This window comes from Muscardinus avellanarius (genome assembly GCF_963383645.1).
Source record: "Muscardinus avellanarius genome assembly, chromosome: 14".
Taxonomy (NCBI): domain Eukaryota; kingdom Metazoa; phylum Chordata; class Mammalia; order Rodentia; family Gliridae; genus Muscardinus; species Muscardinus avellanarius.
In genome coordinates, this window is record NC_137800.1 from 80,862,469 (window position 1) to 80,880,271 (window position 17,803).

A 17,803-nucleotide genomic window follows, 5' to 3' on the forward strand; every position below is an offset into this window, starting at 1 on the left:
GAGAGCAACGCCTGGTGGTCCTATGTGTGTTTGGTGACCATGATAAGGTCCTCTGGGTAGCAGGCTTCAGGCATGTCCTTAATATTGTATTCATTATCTGCCTGCACAGTGGGAAGCTTATGTGGCATTGAAACCATGGGCGTTTCAGTGAGTCCCAGGAACGACTGCCTCGGGGTGCTGAGTGAGGCATCAGGCCTGTGCGATCAGGCAAGACATACCCCACCCCCATGAGTTGACAAAAGCAAACTGTTCAGAGATGAAGGGAAGTAAAATGTCCTCTATCTGTAGCAAACAGTCTCCTCTCCAGAAACTTGAGATTGAATTTCTCATACATCATTATTTTTTGTGGCAATGGGTATCAAACCCAGGGCCGTTCTACCTCTGAGCTACACCTCCAGCCCTATTAGATTTTTATTTTTAAACAGGGTCTCACTAGGTTCATGACAGTCTCACTATTTGCTGAGGCTGTCCTCTACTCTGTAACCTTCCTATATCAGCCTCCCAAGTACTGGGATTATGGGCATGTACCACCATACCCAACTTTACTATTTTATGCCACACAGAGGCCATTTTCTACAGTAAGATAATTCGGATTAATTTTTCCAATATTTTGGTCTTGACACCCGTTTATCCAAGAACAGAATCTAGAGTAGCCACTGTGAAACTTTTTGGTTTCAAGACCATTTTATACTTTAAAAAAAATATTGAGGATGTTGGGGGACACCGTGAAACGTTCTTGGGAAGCCTCAAGGGTCCTCAAATCACATTTTAAGAACCAGTGATGTAGACTGACAAATTTTTTTGGTGAAATCTTAATTTTAGGTCAGGGATGGTGGTGCATGCTTGTAATCCCAGCATTGCGGAGGCGGAGACCGGAGGATCTCAGTTCCCAGACAGCCTCAGCTACTTAGTGAGGTCCTGTAACTTAGTGAGATCCTGTTTCAAAAATCAAAAGACTAAAGCCAGGCGTGATGGAGCACGCTTGTAATCTCAGCATTCGGGAGGCTGAGACTGGAACATCGTGGTTCGCAGACAGCCTCAGCAACTTAGTGAGGCCCTCTGTAACTTAGTGAGACCCTGTTTCAAAATAAATAATAAAGAAATAGGGCTGGGGATGTAGCTTGGAGGTAGAATGCTGGGTTTCATTCTCAGACTCACAATAAATAAATAAATAAGTAATAAAAAGACTAAAATAATAGGGCAGAGGGTATGACTTGGAGGTAGAATGCCCCTGGGTTCCATCCCACAAAATAAATAAATAAATAAACAAATAAATAAATAAAAAAGAAAGAAATCTTAATTTTACAAATCCTTCTAGTTCTGGATAGCTGAGCCTGAAAGTAAACACATGCACACATTTAACCAATAAGTATTATTGCATGAAGATATTAAATGCATATAAAATAATTCAAAGGAAACTATGAGCCTCCATGTGCCAGCACAGCACCAGGTACTTGGTATGTAAGTTTTTTTTAAAGGTTCTAGATTAACTTTCACTTTACAACAAATCCCTTCCTTTTCTCTTGTCTTCAGGGGAAAGAATAAAAAAAAAAAAAATAGGCTCTTCCATAAGGTCCTCCAGGGCTATTTGTTTATGTTGGGTCCCTGCTCCACGCAGGCCCTGGCTCAGGCGTTGTCCCAGGTCGCCCTTCCTGCCCACTCTCTTTCTTTCTCTCGTGTTTTACTCCGGGGCTCACCTTAGGGACCACATTCGTGTTTGCCTCTCCCCAAGACATCTGATTGGGTCTGGCCCGCTTCCGACTCTTCCCTGCAAGGTAACTTTGGGCTGGTTGCATCCCTTCCTTTAGGTGACTACTGCCTTTGAGGTGACCTCTCTACACAGCCCTCTCTCCTTGCAGGCTCTGGCAACTTCTTCTTCTCTGCAGAGATCCTCCCAAAGGCCAGTGCTTCCTAATTCATAAAGCTGAGACCATTAGTTTTGGGAGGTGATTTTAGGAAGAATCACAGGCCCAGAGGCCCTGTTACTTAGAATTTGGTCACTGTCAGTTAATCTTTACAACCTTCCTGGATGGTATTTAGGAGTGTAATTTACACCTGGAACGGAGGTCTCAGGCAGTTTAAATGAGCTGTTGCTACTACCTGAGCAAAGCTAGAGAGAGCTACAGTCTCCAGTTAGCAGAAGCACATTCAGGAGCTGGAAGCAGCAGCTGAGACTCCTCCTGGCCACATCCTCCAGAGCTCTCTCAGCAGGTTTCCTGACTGCACTCCAGGGCTCTGCACCCAGATGTATGTTAAAAAGACCTGTATGAAGCCGGGCGTGGGGGCGCAGGCTTGTAATCCCAGTACTTGGGAGGCTGAGACAGGACGATCACAGGTTCATGGCCAGCCTCAGCTACTTAGTGAGGACCTCTGCAACTTAGTGAGACCCTGTTTCAAAACGAAAAAATAAAGAAACAGGGCTGGGAGTGTAGCTTGGAGGTAGAATGGCCTTGGGTGCAATCCCCAGCACCACAAAAATAAGTAAATTAAGTAAATACATACATAAAAATGAAAGGCGTGTCTGTGTGGTCTCTTGGAGGCCTGGGGACATTTGGCATCCTCACAAGCTCCGGGGTTACTGCCTCTTTCCTTCCCAAATCACTTTCATAGCCTGCACCTCCTCCAACTAACATACATTTTATGCAAAACTGGGAAACTGGATACAAGATCCATCCCAAGGGCCCTGCCGTCTCACTCTACAGAGGAGAGAGTGGAAATCTAATTCCGGCAGCACTGCTTGCCTGGTCCACAAAGCCTTCTTTGGTAGCAGTGGGAGCGAGGCTCTGGCCACATATCCCCTCTTCCCTTTTCTGCTCATACACTATCCACGTCCCTGGCAGCTTTGGATCCGAGCTGTGACAAGAGGACAGAGCGCTGTCATCCTCCATAATTAGCCAGGCGAGCAAGGCTGCTGTAATACCGCTACTTCAACTGTGCTCTGGCACCTAATAAATTATTCACGCCACTGAAGTGGAAGCGGCTGTCACGTTCAAAATAGGTTATTCACACTAAGGCTGGAGGTGGAGATTTCACAGAGATGGTAATGAATCCAAGTGCTTTGGTTTAAGCGAATCTCCAAAGAAAGTGGCTTCTCCGACCATCCTATATTAAATATCTCTTATTGAATCACTATGTTTTCCTTAGGGAGAGGCTGAAACAGCTGTTCGCTGGAAGGAGCTAGGCAGGGGGGCTGGGAGGTTCTGTTTCGGCCCCTTTCTCCTCTGACCCTTCCACAAGAGCCTCAAGGGGCCACTTGAGAAAGATAAATGTGGACACCTGCTCTTGTTTGTTCCCTGCACACAGAGGATGCTAAGTCAGGGTAAGAATAACCCCTAGTAGATTCTAGAAGAGAGAACGAACACAGGCCTCGCTGAGGAGCGTCCCTCGGCGCGGGCGCCACATTCCCAGAGGAATTCAAGTTTAGCAGCTGTAGGCCACGCGCCCTGCACGCTCAGTCTCAATACTCAGACACTTGGACCTCTGTACCCCCAGAACACACGTGCACTTGTGTCGGCAGTAGGTCTGTTATTGAACTCAAGGGCTACGTGGAATGCCAATATCGGACTGGCTGGCTCAGCATTCAGGAGAGTTCCTAGTCTGTTAATGGGTTTTGAGGATGTAAAAAGACTATCTGACAGGAGAAAGAACCACTTTTCTTTGGATTAGAATGAAGAAAAGTGATTGAACACATAGCTGGAGGAATTTGGTGTAAAAATAAAGCAGATGTGCTGCCCACGGGAGCAAGGTTGTAGATGATGCGTGATACAGAGAGGATGCTCGATTCCTCAGGAGGGGGAAAGGGAGGGAGTCAGTAACAGGGTTGACCCCTTGCCCAGTCCTCTCTAGGTCTCTTCCAGCTGAGATTCAGCCTGGGAGCAGAAGGGCTAGCAACAGACGCCTTCGAGGTTGGTGTGCACAGCGCCAAATGCAGGAGAGCTGTGCAGGTGCCAAGTATGTGCCTGTATTCCACAATTAGTGCATCCATCACAACACTGCTCCCAAGCATTCCAAGCTCTCACCTCCCAGAAGCCTGCCTGGGTTAGCCCTTCCCGTGTGTGTATGTGTTTTAATTTCCCTTGAGTGTTTTGATCAGTTTATATTGCACTGGTCTTATGGGATAGTCCGTATAAATAGGTTTTATTGCCTGATCCCCAGAAGCTAGAGGTAAATCTATGGGCAATTTTCACTTATGTCTGTGTTGCTTTATAGTTGTTATTTTGACAGATATGTGGAGTATCTGTTTCACTCTTCTGAAATTTAAGAGTGGGGCTTTGGGAAGTCATCCATTCTTTAGATGTATACTATAAACTTAACTGTTGTTATGGTTCAGATCCAGAATGTCCCCCAAAGTCTCATGTGTTGAGAGATGGGGCTTTGGGGAAAGGATGGGCTTATGAGGGCTCTAATCTAATCAGTGGATTAATCCATTAATGGCTGAATGGACTGCTGGGAGGTGGGACCTACTTGGAGGAAGTAGGCCACTGGGGGTGTGCCCAAAAAGGGTTTATCTTCTCTCTGGTCTCTCTCTCCTCCTGGCCATCATGAGTGGAGCAGCTTTTCTCTGTTGTGCCTTTCTGCCATGATGTTCTGCCTCCCCTCAGGCCCAAAGCAACAAAACGGGCTGACCATGGACAGAAACCATTAAAACTATGAGCCAAAATAAACTGTTCATTTTTAAGTTGTTCATGTCAGGTATTTTGATCACAGCGATGAAAAGCTGGCTAATACACCACCAATTTACATTCCCACCAACAGTGTACAGGGCGTTTGCGAACTCTTTTTAATAGAAAGATTTTTTCCCCCTAAGGCAAGTTAGAACTGCTCAGAGATGCCTAATAGAGCCCAACATTCCTGCTCCTCCTAATGCCTAGCAACCAAGAGCTGAGTGGCCCCTGCTAAATGTGCATGGGTGTGCGTGGCAGCGCTTTTAGCTCTCTCCTGTAGTGTCTGTTTTGAAAAGGCTTCCTTGTTCTCAAATTAACATGCAGGCTGAGCAGACACATGCTGGTCTGTCTTACAGACTTGGGTAGTGGGCAAGAGCCAGCACTATTTTGGCATGATCAAAACTTTACTAATCCCATGTAATCTCCTAACATAAAGGTAATACATTTCCAATTTGTGGTTTCTTCAGGAGATGCTCCCTGAGGCCTGGCACCATGACTCTTTAGTGAACTGGGGCTTTGTGAGTGGGAAAGTCCAGAGGACAGCCTGAAGTCGAGCTTGCACATCTGTTGTGTGTGGGTCTGGGGGCTCCAAATCTTGGAGATAGGAGAGCCCCTAGAGTCACACGGGAAGGGGAGGACCTTGTAGTGGTGGAGAGGTAGAATGGGGAGGACCCCAGGTACTTCCTGTGCACTCTCTTCTTTTGCCTTATTTATTGCTGGATCTGGGAAAACAGATTCTTGGTCTTATTGTGTTTCTCCCCTTACATGGCACTGTCTTCTCTCTTCCTCCACCCAAGGCATTCTGTCTTGGACCATCACCAATACCACATCAACATTACTACCACAACCATAATCACTATTACCATCACCATCATTATCATCACTAAAATCATCATTATCAAGATCATCATCGTCACCATCATCAACATCACCACCATCATCACCATCATTATCATCACCAACACCATTATCATTATTAATACCACGACCATCATCACCATAAACACTACTACCCTCACCATCATCATCACCACTACCATAATCATCATCATCAACTTTATCAATATCATACTACCACCACCACCATCATCATCACCATAATTATCACCATCACAACCATTACCACTATCACTACCATAACCATAACCATTATCATCATTATCATCATCACCACCATCAGCAGCACCATCACCATCAGCATCATATTATTATCACCACCACCATCATCATCACCATAACCATCATCACCATCATTATCACCATCACAACCATTACCACTATCACTAGCATAACCACAACCACTATCATCATTATCACCATCACCACCATCAGCAGCACCATGACCATCAACATCATATTATTATCACCACCACCACCACCATTATTATCATTATCCTCATGTAGAAGAAGGAATTAAGGCTTCTGAAGGTTTAGGTAATTTATTTAAGTTTGCTTAATAAAGCCAAAGAACTAGTAAGTTAAACTTGGCCTTCTGAGTGCAAACATTTTATTCATTCTATAACATATCGCTACTTTCCCTCACTTTGGAAGACTGAAGAGTAAGATCAAAGATTTAAGAATCACAGTAACAGCTGGGCATGGTAACACATGCTTATAATCCCAGTACTTGGAAGAAGGCTGAGATGGGAGGATTGCAGGTTTGTGGACAGCTTCAGCAAATAGTGAGACTCTCATCAACCTAGAGACAGTGTGTTTCAAAATTAAAATAAAAAATAGGGCTGAGAGTGTGGCTCAGAAGTAGAATGCCCATGGGTTCAACCCTCAGTGACACACACACACACACAGAGTATCACAGTAACTTTAGACTTTTTAATTTTGTTTTTGTTTTTGTGTTACTGGGGTGGAACCCAGGGGCTTTTCTACCTCCAGGCTATATTCCCAGACCTACCTTATACTTTATTATTTATTTATTTATTTATTTTGGTGGTACTGGGGGTGGAACCCAGGGGCTTTCTACCTCTGGGCTATACTCCCAGACCTATTTTATATTTTTATTTTGGAAACAGGGTCTCACTAAGTTGCTGAGAGCCTCACTCAGTAGCTGAGGCTGGCTTCGAACCTGTGCGATCCTTCTGTCTCCGCCTCCCAAGCGCGGGGATTACAAGCGTGCGCCACCACGCCCGGCTTTAACTTTAGACTTTTTATATGGCACTCAGTATGGGAATATGGCTGGAGAGGAGGCTGGCCCTCCTCTGGAAGCTGAGAACAGAGTAAGCACATGATACAAGTTTTGATTGCAAAGCACAGGCTACTCAAAATGGCAATGTTGTCTAAAGAAGCTTCTTGGTATGCCTTATAGTAAGATTTTAAGTTTTGATAATTTTCTTTTCAGCTTTTAGATATGCTAATGGAGACTCACAGGGGCTGAGGCATACCTTACCCCAAATATGTCTTTGGTGCCCTCAGCATATGAACCAGAACTTGGAAGAGAAGAACTTGTTTTCCTTGTTAAGCATAAGAAGACACACCAGGCATCATTAGCTGGATAACTCCCATCTCTAACAAATCCATTAGATGGAGCAACTGAAGTGGCTTCCATCAAAGAGGGGGAAGTGCAGTGCTCCCAATTTATGTCAGTGTTTTGATAACAACAATCCTTCCTCCTTCCTTCCTTCCTTCCTTCCTTCCTTCCTTCCTTCCTTCCTCCTTCCCTTTCTCTCTCCTTATCTTCCTTCCTTTTCTTCTTTCCTGGATTGAACTCAGGTGCATTCTACCTTTGGGATATACCCCCAGTCCTTTTTTATTTTCCCATCTTTTTCTTTTTAAATTGTCACATATAGCCGGGCATGGTGGCACATGCTTGTAATCCCAGCATTTGGGGGGCTGAGACCGGAGGATCATGGTTCACAGACAGCCTCAGCTACTTAGTGAGGCCCGCCACAACTTAGTGATACCCTGTTTCAAAATAAAGACTGAAAAATAGAGCAGGGGGTGTAGCTCGGAGGTTGAATGCTCCTGTGTTTCATCCTCAGACCCTCAAAAATAAAATAAAATAAATTGTTACATATACAGTGCCTGTGTAGACATTTAATGTTTGAATCAAATCCTACAAAAGACATTTGTGTGTGTGTGTGTGTGTGGTACTGGGGATGGAACTCAGGGGTATTCTATCTCCGAACTATACCCCCAGGCCTATTTTTTATTCTTTATTTAGAAATAGGGTAAAAAACAAAACAAAACAAAAACAGCAACAACAAAAAAGAAATAGGGTCTCACTAGCCGGGCACGGTGGCACACGCTTTTAATCCCCGTGCTTGAGAGGCAGAGACAGGAGGATCACGCAGGTTAAAAGCCAGTCCCGCTGGCTTAAGAGACCCTGTTTTCAAAATAAAAAAGTATAAAATAGGTCTGGGAGTGTAGCCCGGAGATAGAAGGGCTTCCAGGAACCCCAGTACCACCACCAAAAAAAAAAAAAAAAGAAAAAGAAAAAGAAAAGAAATAGGGGTCTCACTGAGTTGCAAAGGGCCTCATTAAGTAGGAGCTGAGGCTGTCTTTGAACTGCAATCCTCCTGCAGAAGACACATTTGAATATATCTTCCACCATGCTTAAAAAGTTAAGACTTTGCTATCTGTTCATAGTGATATTAAAATAAACATTTAAAATGTGTTGCCTATAAGAGTGGGCCCCTTCTGGCATTGGACTCATTTAAAGAGGTTGCTCTGAGGTCACTGGAGGCCATAAATCAGAGGGGTGGACTGGTGCCTCAGAGGGCCTGCATAGCTTTAGTGCAATGTGCTATTTTAGTATGTGTCCCTGAAATGACACCAACTCTTTGGCACCAGCCAAGGAAAGCTTCCTAGACATCTATGGGAAGAGAATGTTGTTCAGGAATCCAAGGCTGAGGTTGCACCAGCATGAATTACTGTGGGGAGGTCCATGCCTACAGCAGGCCCTGAGATAAGAGGGAAGGCCACTTCCAACCAAAATATGCATCCAGGAACCAAGGGATGGAGACTGACCCAGCAATCTCCAAGATGTGAAAGCAGAGAGTAACTAATGCCTTCCAACCCAAAGAACCAGGGCAGGCCCTTCCTGCCTCTTCTCCAGTCTCATCACTTGGATCTACTTAAGAACTCCAGATATTTCTTGAGAAAGAGTCAACATAGTTAAATAACAATGACTGTATTTGTTTAGATGACATAAAACGCAGCGTAATCAAACAAAAGGCACCAGCCCTTTCTAGTCAGGCCACTTTTATGTTCTGTGTCTATTACTTTCTCTATGAGGCGTATGACTTAACTGATCGGAACTTTCACAATTTCTTAGTTTTGTACACAATCTTCTTTCTTTCTTTTTTTGGAAGGAGCAAATGTAATTCAGTATGCAGTAGTAAAATGTACCAGATTACAAAAGATTGTGTAATTGTTGACCTATTCAAAAAAAATAAAACCTACCTTGGTTCATGATCAGTCTGCATAGAAAGACAGAAAGTAGGCAACACCCTAACTACAATTCTTTTTTGGTAAGTGTTTTGCAATCCTCTTGCTTTCTCTCTGAGTTGAAGTTCTCTTTGAAAGAGGAAGAGTGCTGACTTCCTTAGCTTGGGGAAAGGTGAGTTTTGGTTCACCCACGAGTGGCCTTTGTTTGAACCATCTGCTAGTCACTTTAAGAGTCACCAGTGGCCAACAGTTGTGTGTGGACTTCCAGCTGCCAGTTCATCTCCATCTGGGAGAATTGGGGGGTCGAAACAACTTTCCCAGACTGTTATCCAGGAAGGGAGAGCCGTTCTCACGGCCAGGTGTGGTGTGCCAACTCCCAGGGACATTCGGAAATCTGGCTCAAGTTGCATAGCTTCATGTGGTTGTTCCGGGAGATCTTAAAAGGCATGTGGAGGTCCATGGACTAAGAGGCTGAGAAATGCTTTGCACACACACTGAGAACTTGTGGTGGTTTATTCTCCTAATGACTGCACTTGACAACAGATTACTGAGCGGTGCTGAAAACAGAAACAGTAAGGGCTGGATTCCTAATGAGAGAAGCAATCACAACTTTAGTGTGTGCTAGAGGGTAATTTTGGCTGCTGACCACCACCTGGAGAACACATCCTCCCACCCACGGATTCCGTTCTGCTCCTGAGAGCTGGCTCAGGGCCTCCATGCCGCCTGGCCCTTCTTTTTCCTGTGCCAATTATCACCATCGTCACAGTTGCTACAGTTATCATGATCACTATTACCACTCACATTCACCAGACTGGCTGTCGGGATCACACAGTAACAAAGCAGACGAAAGCCCTTTAATTGGATGAGTTTGAGACCACAATGAGGAAAGAAACTCTAATTCTAATGCCTAGGTTTTTGGTACCTTGATAATCAAATCAATCATTTCCCCAATGAGGATCACATCTACCTGATAGGAACTATTTCCTAAATGATACAATGATGTTGTTGCTGGTGTTTGGAGAGCAAACTTAAGCCGTGTGTGTGTGTGTGTGTGTGTGTGTGTGTGTGTGTGTGTGTGATGGGGAGAGAGAAACAGTCATCTACCCACACTGAAACCCCCTCCTGCTGAAGAAGAGCAGCGTTGCACTCTAGTGCTTTTTAGGTCTTTGACACTCAACATTTTCTTTAACCACAGAAAACAATAGCTGAAGCAAACAGGATCTCAGCAAGGTAGTTAAAAACACACACACACACACATACACTCACCGGGCGTGGTGGCGCATGCTTATAATCCCTGAGCTTGGGAGGCGGAGACAGGAGGATCGTCCTGGCTCAAAGCCAGCCTTGCTGGCTTAAGAGACCCTGTTTCCAAATAAAACAAATATAAAATAGGTCTGGGAGTGTAGCCTGGAGGTAGAAGGTTTTCCAGGAACCCCAGTACCACCAAACATACACACACACACACACACACACACACACACACACACACACACACATCAGGAGCAGGACTAATTTTTTTTCCTTCCCAGATCATTATGTAGTCTGTATATCTAAACAGAATTACATGCTTGTATATAAATTTAAAAATTTAAAATAAATGAACCTAAATTCTCAGCCTATGTTCCTCTAGGGGACAAAGTTTCTTTTAAAATGTGTCTGTTGGTTGTGTAAATATGGTTGCCCTAATTACTAGCTTCTGGGCATTATTCTGTCTTTTTTCTTCTTTTGCGGTACTAGGGATTGAATCCAGGGGCATTCTACCTCTGACCTCACTCCCAGCCCCATTTTATTATTTGTATTTTAAAACAGGTCTCACTAAGTTGCTGAGGCTGGCCTCAAAGCTGCAATCTTCCTTTCTCAGTCTCCCAAGTACTGGAATTATAGGCATGTGGCACCAAGCCCGTTTTCCTTTCTTTATGTTAGAGGAAATCCTTTGCATCAAAAGTTGCCTATGTTCTTTAGTATGTGAGTTATCTGAAGGCGTGAGTGAAACCCAGAACATGCATGAGCTCTTGTAGGGAGATACATCATGATGCAGAGAAAATTAAATTGACTTCTGAGGTTTAAAAAGAAAGAGATCTCAGGGAAGAGGTCAACCATTCTGTTTTAGCTGAACAAGGCTCAAGAAATTATATGACTTTCCCAGGTATCTGCAGCTGTGTATCAATGGACAAGGCTGTCTTCACACTCTCCCCAGATTAACCCTCTGAAACATTACTTATGTTCAGTCAACGAATCCTTCTTTGAATCTACTAGGTTAATCAGACATGTGAAAAAACAAAAGAAAACAATTCAAAACAAAAACTCTGCTGAATTCCATTAATATGTAGGGGAATTTATATTTATCGAGTATGAATCATATTTTAGGGACTATTCCAAATACTTTCCCTACAATAGCATTTAATCTGCACACAGCCCAAGAGGTTTGTATTCCACTTTATAAGTGCGAAACCAAGGCACTGAGAGGTTAAGTAATTGCTTCAGTCACAGAGTGAATCAATTGGCAGAGCTGAGACGGAGCTACTCAAGAGCTGGCGCTTGGTTATTTCTTCCCTCAGAGTTTGTCCAAGTCCAGGCACCAGCTGGACGAGCTTCCTGAAAACCAAATAAAGACACCCTGGATGTTGGCCCTACAAGGATTCTCTCTTTAATCCTTAGGGAATAAGCTAAATGAGATGATTGATTTGGAAAGAGGAAAGCACACCACATTGCAGTGCAGTACGAATATTATGAATCTCCCGGGAAGACAGTCTGTGCAACTCCGTAGACATCACTGCCCCATCTCACCATTGAGAAAACCAAAGTCAGCTCCCAGAGGGGTTCCATGGCAGGGAAATTTCCTAAGTCTAGCTCTTCATTTACTTAGCTCCAAATGCCAGCAAAGCTCCTGCCTACAGCAGCACTGGCACCAGACACCCTGGATAGCTGGATTAGCCATTTAGAATAATAGCAAGTCACCATCATCGCCCACTCTTGTGGAGGAGCTATGAATGGAGAATGGGAAATGCAAGTGATGCCGGATGGTGTCAGATGCTACTAGGGCTTCAGTGTCCTCTTCTGGAAAAAAGGATGGAGAGGTGCAGTGCTAGAGGTACATGTGATAAAAAGAAAGATTCAGAGAGAGAGAGAGAGGAGGCAGAGAGAGAGAAAGAAAAGAGGGAGAGAAGAGAGGGAGGTTGGAAGTGTAGATCAAAGCAACATGGTACCAGGGAGAACACTCCTGATCTTTCCACTCAGCTGCTACCCTGTACCAGGCTGTTAAAGTGTCAGACCAAAGAGAGCACAGAAGAGGGACAAGGAAACACATTTAATACTGTTTTCTGACTTACAATAAGCCCTTATCTAGTCCTGACTTTAAAAAGTATTTAGCGGAACCACTTAACAACCTTGCCTCCAGCTCTTGCCCTGTATTATGTGGTCCTAAATTAGTATGTGCCATCTCTTTCTTGCTCAGAATCATCATTTCAAAATATTCAAGTCCTTGCCCAAACCAGGCCACGGTTTTCTGCAGTAGCAATACAAAACAAAGCAGAGCCAAAAGGTTCCTGCGAGAAAGATGTGTTTACCTTCGCCAAAAATGTCATCCTCTTCATCGACCAGAAGCTCCTCCGCATCAAGGAACTGCATCTTGAGGAGGATGGTGAGCGCAGGCAGCCACAGCCCTGCCAGTCCCAGCCACACTGCCTGCGGGGATCTCCTTCCCCCTTGCCCAACCCTGGGGGAGGGCCCCTTCCGCCTCTGCCCCAAGCAGCAGCTTCATTCATACCTGAATAGGCTTCTGGAAACTTGTCAGAGTGAATTCCAGGAGCGGTAATTCTCACCACTGAGAAGAAAGAACTTTTTGGAAGAGGGCTGCAGATCCACTTGGATCTGAATGCAGATACCACTCAAAGCCTGAAAGCAATGAGTTCTATTTCAAAGCACCAACTTTCATATTTTCTTAATAGAAGAAGGCGGGTGCTTAACTTTCCTGCTTATGAATTTGAACACAATGGGTTGTGTTGAAAGAGAGGGGGTTCACATTACTCATATCTTGCTTTTGCTTCAATGACAATTTATCTGAGAGTAAAACAAGCCACAGTGAACCCAGAGCAGGCATTGGAAGGACAGGGGCTTTTATTTCACGTGGTAATCGCTGTAGTTTTCTTTTTTATTTTGCAAACCTTTTGCAGTTGAGGACTGGAAACTTTGCACCGTGTAAACCAAATTTAACATGGATCTAAGCTCTCATTGGCTCGATTAAATCTATTGGCAGTGAGCAGATAACTAGTTTTGGTCAGACATCTGCCATTTCACAATATTTACGTGGTCGCATATTTCAGAAGTTTATCACTCAAAGAGAAAGAAAAAAATGTAACTTAAAAGGCAGTTCTTCCCAAAGGAGGGGCTGCTGTGGACCTTTCTTGTGAGTACGGCAGCTCCCACAGAGTTGCCCAAAGCACGTTACATTCAGCAGGCTGTGCAGACAAAGTTCTCTGTGTGACAGACATGGTGCCTTCATCTGGGGGCTTCATCGGGTGAGACCTCTCAGGGGATCTGAAGCTCAGAAGATGCAAATGAGATGATGGTGTGGAGCTGTTACCTGTGGTGTTTATTTCTGTAGTGTTACTTACTGTGTGGTTTTTAAAAGACTCCTAGTGTTACCTTTCTCCTCCTCCTATAACTGCCTTCCTGGAATTGCACTAGTTTCTCCCAGAGGAGAAGAAAGGGATGGAGCAGTGAGAAGAATTGCCCCAGAGGACCAGAGACCATCACTGAGGGCTCATTGAGCACCTGCAGGGTGTTCACATCTGTGTGGGCGGATGCTGGAGATCCCAGAGATGGTGTATAACCTGGGTCCTGCTGGGACCTCCAACCGCGCTCAGGCTGGGACCATCCTTCAGAGACAGCTTGGAAAGCAGTGGGGTGTTTGGGGTTGCACAGTGACTGGAGGCTGTTACTGAGTTCCATAATGTCTTGCTGCCCAGGGGCCAGGAATGGCAGGCTTCCTGCCCCTCATGGAACAGGGGTTCAGGAGGAAGAGCTGCCCCGCCCCAATGCCACAGTGGTCCCCTTACACCCTTTGTCTAGATCTTTACCTTCCTTCCTTCCTTCCTTCCTTCCTCTAGCTCTCGCTCTCATTCTTTCTTCTTTCTTTGTTTTTTTTTTTTTTTTTTTGCAGTACTGGGGATGTTCTATCTCCAAGCTACACCCCTATCCCTATTTTTTATTCTTTATTTTGAAACAGGGTCTCACTGAGTTGCAAAGGGCCTCACTAAGCATCTGAGGCTGTCCTCGAGCCACGATCCTCAGGTCTCAGCCTCCCGAATGCTGGAATTACAAGCATGTGCCACCATGCCTGGCTTTACCTCCCTCCTTTCTGACTACCCACACCCTGATTCTCACTCAAACATGTTTCGGGTCAAGGGTTGCACTTATTACATAGATGAAGTTAACTAAACATGGGCCCAGATGTGAGAAAGCAGGACACGATTAGAGATTCATCTTGTGTGGTTGGAATGAGGGGTGAGGGGCGATTCTGACCTTTGCTACATTTCTTAGCCAGCATCTTGTTTGTTTGTTTTTTTTTTAATCATCTCAGCTCCACTAGGTGGGTGCCACCATCCCGCTTTAGAGATGGGGTGGGAGGAGGTGAGGCCTCAAATGACTCTCTTCACCTCCAGTGCAGAGCTCACTCCTTCGCCTCCTGTCTAACAGCTTCCAGGAGCAGTCTCAGGTGGTTGGATCATGGTGGCGTCCTGTTAGCTCTAGAGAATTCCTACTGCTCTCCTCTTCTCCCTCCTCACAACCTCCAGGCTACCACGCCAGCCCGTGGGGCCCCAGCCATCCACTGTGACTAGTTAACAAAACCTCTCTAGGCCGATCACCTTTCAGTAGCCAAGACCCCCAAACTCTTCTACTGAAGTCCTTAACCCCAGGACCTCAGCATGTGACTTTATTTGGAAATAGAGTTGTTGCAGATGTAATTAGTGAGGATGCCCATACTGTATTGGAGAAGGATGGGTCTTTAATCCAATAAGACTAGTTTTCTTATAAAAAAAAAATGGATGAATCCTTAAGAAAAGACACACATAGGGCTGGGACTGTATTACAGTGGTAGAGTGCCAAGAACTGGGTTCCATCCTCAGCAGAAAGGAAGAAAGAAAGAAAGAGAAAGAGAAAGAAAGAAGAGAAAAGAGAGAAAAGAAAAGGAAGGAAACTATGTAAAAATAAGGTCAAGTAAGAAGCCTACTAGCCAGGAAACATCTCAGACTGCCAGTGGTTAGGGAAAAGGTAGGGACTGGGTCTCCTTCAGTTTCTCCAAAGGAGCCATTCCTGTCAACACCTGGATCTTGGGCCTCTAGCCTCCCAAACCATGATCCAATAAATTCTGTTATCTAAACATTCAATGTGTGGTCCTTTGGCATGGCAGCCCCAAGAAACCATTCACTTCTTCATTTTGTCTTATATTGAAAATTAAACAGGATAATCCACATAAAGGAATTGTCACACACACACACACACACACACACACACACACACACACACACGTGTACAGTAAATCCCCATCCTATCCATCTCCTTTAAATTTCTCACAAGAAGCTTGGAGCATTTCTCATCCTCAATGGGGATGGAAATGGTCGGTTGCTGAGCTCCGCACCAAATCTCAATAGCACTTAGTGAGTTTTCCTTGGCTCTTTTGCTTCAATACAAACATCTTAAAAACACAGTCAACAATCTCGGGACAAGTCGCAAATGCCACCAAGAACCCCGTAACATCAGGGAATGTAGGAAACCCGAACCTTGCTATCTGAAGTTCACAATCACCTTAGAGAGAGAAGGTATCCACCTGTGCTGTGCCCATAAAAAGAAAAATCAATGGGCTTCATATGAATGCATCTATATGGATGAATCTCCGAGACACTATATTGACTAAAAGAGTCTCATAGAGTATGAATCATATGATCATATTTATACAAATGCCCCCCAAATGAAAATATATTTAAACAATAGCTAACACACAGGGCTGATGCAGTTCTAGGAGCCCTGACTCACTTTTTTCTCATAGCAAGCCCATGGTATAGGTATTATTATCATCTGCAGGTTAGTTTAAAGCCAGAGAGGTGAATTGGCACACCAAGGGCATGCATCAGTAGGAAATAGTCACCTGTACTTGGGGAGCTTTATACCTTGAGTTCAGTTAGAAAGGGGGAGGGCGAGATTTCTTTCCGTGTCCGCTATTCCTCATTTCCCTTCAGCCCAAAGAGTTCTTGCACTAAAGTGGAATATTTTGTGGGGTGTATTCTGATCCCCTTCAAATCCATACTAGAAGAGACAGACTAAAGCCAGGGAGAGTCAGTGCTTAGCTAAGGGATTTGTTTGCAGGTTACAGAGAATAATGTTAGTATTTTGGCACAAGGTAAACACTAAAGTGCTGGTTATTTTTATTTTAAATGTATTTTTATATTTATTTATTTATTTATTTGGTGGTATTTATTTCCAACTCCAATCCATCCCACTGAAAGATGAGCCACTAGGGTTCCTGGAAACCCTTCTACCTCCAGGTTACACTCCCAGACCTATTTTTATATATTTTTTTTAAATTTGGAAACAGGGTCTTTTAAGCCAGCACAGCTGACTTCAAACCTGTGTGATCTTCCTGTCTCTGCCTCCCAAGCGCGGAGATTACAAGCGTGCACCACCACACCCGGCTAAATGTATTTTTATTTTTAATAAGATAGTAAAATTACATATCATAGTTGTGCGGTTTTATGGAGCCCAGTGTGACATTCTAGTACCTGTATATGTTGTAATGATCAGATCAGAAAACCAGCATCTCTGTCACCTTACACTCTTGTCATTTCTTTGTGCAGAGGGTGGTTGTGATCTACAAGGGGTGAATAGGTCTGGAATATGAGAAGGGCCTTGCTTTTTAGTGACTGAGGCAAATGGCTCCAATCATTAGATTTAGGGAAGAGAAAAAAAACTGAGATGAACAAGGATGAGGCAACTATTTTCATCAAAGGCCAGTTGTGCCGAGCCAGGCCAAGTTTAACAACAGAATGTCGTAAGTGCAGGAACACAGCAACATTTTTATACTGTAAACAGCTGGTGCCCACTTGGTACCATATTTGGTCTGTAAATCAGAAAGCTGGCCCTTTACTTACCTATCCCCATGTTTAGTCATTCATCCAAAAAAAATAGTGATGGTACTGACTAGATTTCAAGTGCAGAGGGGGTACATTTAGGTAACTGTATAGGTGATGGTGCCTATGTGTTGAGCACAGGAAAATCAACTCAGTCTTACAATTTCATGGTATGACAATTTAGTTCTAGTGATCATGGATTTATTTATTAATTTAAAACATGTCTGCATGGTTTGTTATTTTGAAATACCATCTGTGAAGCCCTCTGAGGAGGAGGAACCCTGTTGGGAAAAATGCCACTCTCCTGTTCAGGCTCCACTTCTCAAAAAGATAAGTTTGACAGTCTTCTCTCCGCACTTCCGGAGAATCTCCCGTTTCCTCTAGAAAGCGCTGTTAAATGCTGAGTTTTCAGATATAACAACTTCAGATCCAGGAAAAGATTTTTAACTAAGTAGAGGCAAAATATCCAGAAATGGAAAGGAGAACAAAGTAGGAGAGAGGAATTGAAACTGTGAGGAGAGTTGGAATCAAGAAAAAAAAAGGTAGTGGTAATGGGGGGAACCACAGAGCCAGAAACAAAAATAGTCTTGTCTTTGGGTAACTTTGCCAGTA

General features: G+C 44.2%; 1 protein-coding gene across 5 annotated transcripts in view; it reads right to left on the reverse strand.

Annotated features, from left to right (window-relative positions):
* The window catches only part of RIPOR2 (RHO family interacting cell polarization regulator 2), a gene marked incomplete at both ends in the record, with an annotated part of 176,888 nt that overhangs the window by 93,679 nt on the left and 65,406 nt on the right, over positions 1-17,803 (reverse strand). Inside the window, one exon of one of the 5 annotated variants that reach the window (XM_080710144.1) lies at positions 12,632-12,695. The exons of 3 other annotated variants lie outside the window; for them this stretch is intronic. In XM_080710144.1, coding sequence (XP_080566270.1) covers positions 12,632-12,692 — 61 coding nt within the window. Of the gene's footprint in view, positions 1-12,631; positions 12,696-17,803 lie in introns of those variants that run through there. One more of the 5 variants, XM_080710141.1, reaches the window with a different exon arrangement.